Source organism: Lottia gigantea, assembly GCF_000327385.1.
Source record: "Lottia gigantea unplaced genomic scaffold LOTGIsca_2736, whole genome shotgun sequence".
In the NCBI taxonomy this organism is placed as follows: domain Eukaryota; kingdom Metazoa; phylum Mollusca; class Gastropoda; family Lottiidae; genus Lottia; species Lottia gigantea.
In genome coordinates, this window is record NW_008708867.1 from 35,580 (window position 1) to 36,408 (window position 829).

At 45.0% G+C, this 829-nt stretch overlaps 1 protein-coding gene across 1 annotated transcript; it reads left to right on the forward strand.

Moving 5' to 3' along the window:
• Positions 1 to 56: 56 nt before the first annotated feature.
• Positions 57 to 467, forward strand: LOTGIDRAFT_176709 (hypothetical protein; the record flags this gene model as incomplete). Its single annotated transcript, XM_009056396.1, has 1 exon — positions 57 to 467. The coding sequence occupies one exon, from the start codon at positions 57 to 59 to the stop codon at positions 465 to 467; it is 411 nt and encodes a 136-aa protein (XP_009054644.1).
• Between the last annotated feature and the right edge of the window lie 362 nt (positions 468 to 829).

Genomic DNA, 829 nt, shown 5'->3' on the forward strand with positions numbered 1-829 from the left:
CATTCTACTATTTGACTGTCGAGCTGAGCAGACGTATTAGAAGCTAAAAGAAGAAAATGGCCCGTACGAAGCAGACTGCCCGTAAATCCACTGGAGGCAAGGCCCCAAGAAAACAGCTGGCCACCAAGGCTGCCCGAAAGAGCGCNCCAGCTACCGGCGGTGTAAAGAAACCTCACAGATACCGACCCGGAACCGTGGCTCTGAGAGAAATCCGTCGTTACCAGAAGAGCACCGAATTGTTGATCCGAAAACTTCCCTTCCAACGATTGGTGAGAGAAATCGCTCAAGACTTCAAGACTGATCTTCGATTCCAGAGCTCAGCTGTCATGGCTCTCCAAGAAGCCAGTGAGGCTTATTTGGTCGGTCTTTTCGAAGATACCAACTTGTGTGCCATCCACGCCAAGAGAGTGACCATTATGCCCAAGGACATTCAATTGGCCCGAAGAATCCGAGGCGAACGTGCTTAAAAAGTGCAGTTCTTGCAATCAACAAAAAAACGGCCCTTTTCAGGGCCATCCAAAATCTCAAAAAAGAGTGAAAAAAGTCTTTATCTTGAAACAAAGTACGAAGTACAAAATCCCCTCCTGTCCCTCTTTCTTGCCATTTCCCCTGATTTCGCTTCAAAATAGAACAGCTCGTAGTAAAAAGCTGACGAAAAAGCCCTGGTCTAGTCTAAACCTTGAGTGTAAAAAACACACCATTGACCACGTTTATAATAATTGATTCTCCTATATTGAGGTATGGAATGAGTAAAATGAATGAATGAATGAATGAATGAATGAAACCTAGCCCTAACTTAACCGTGAAGCCATGTGCAAAATACACCGAC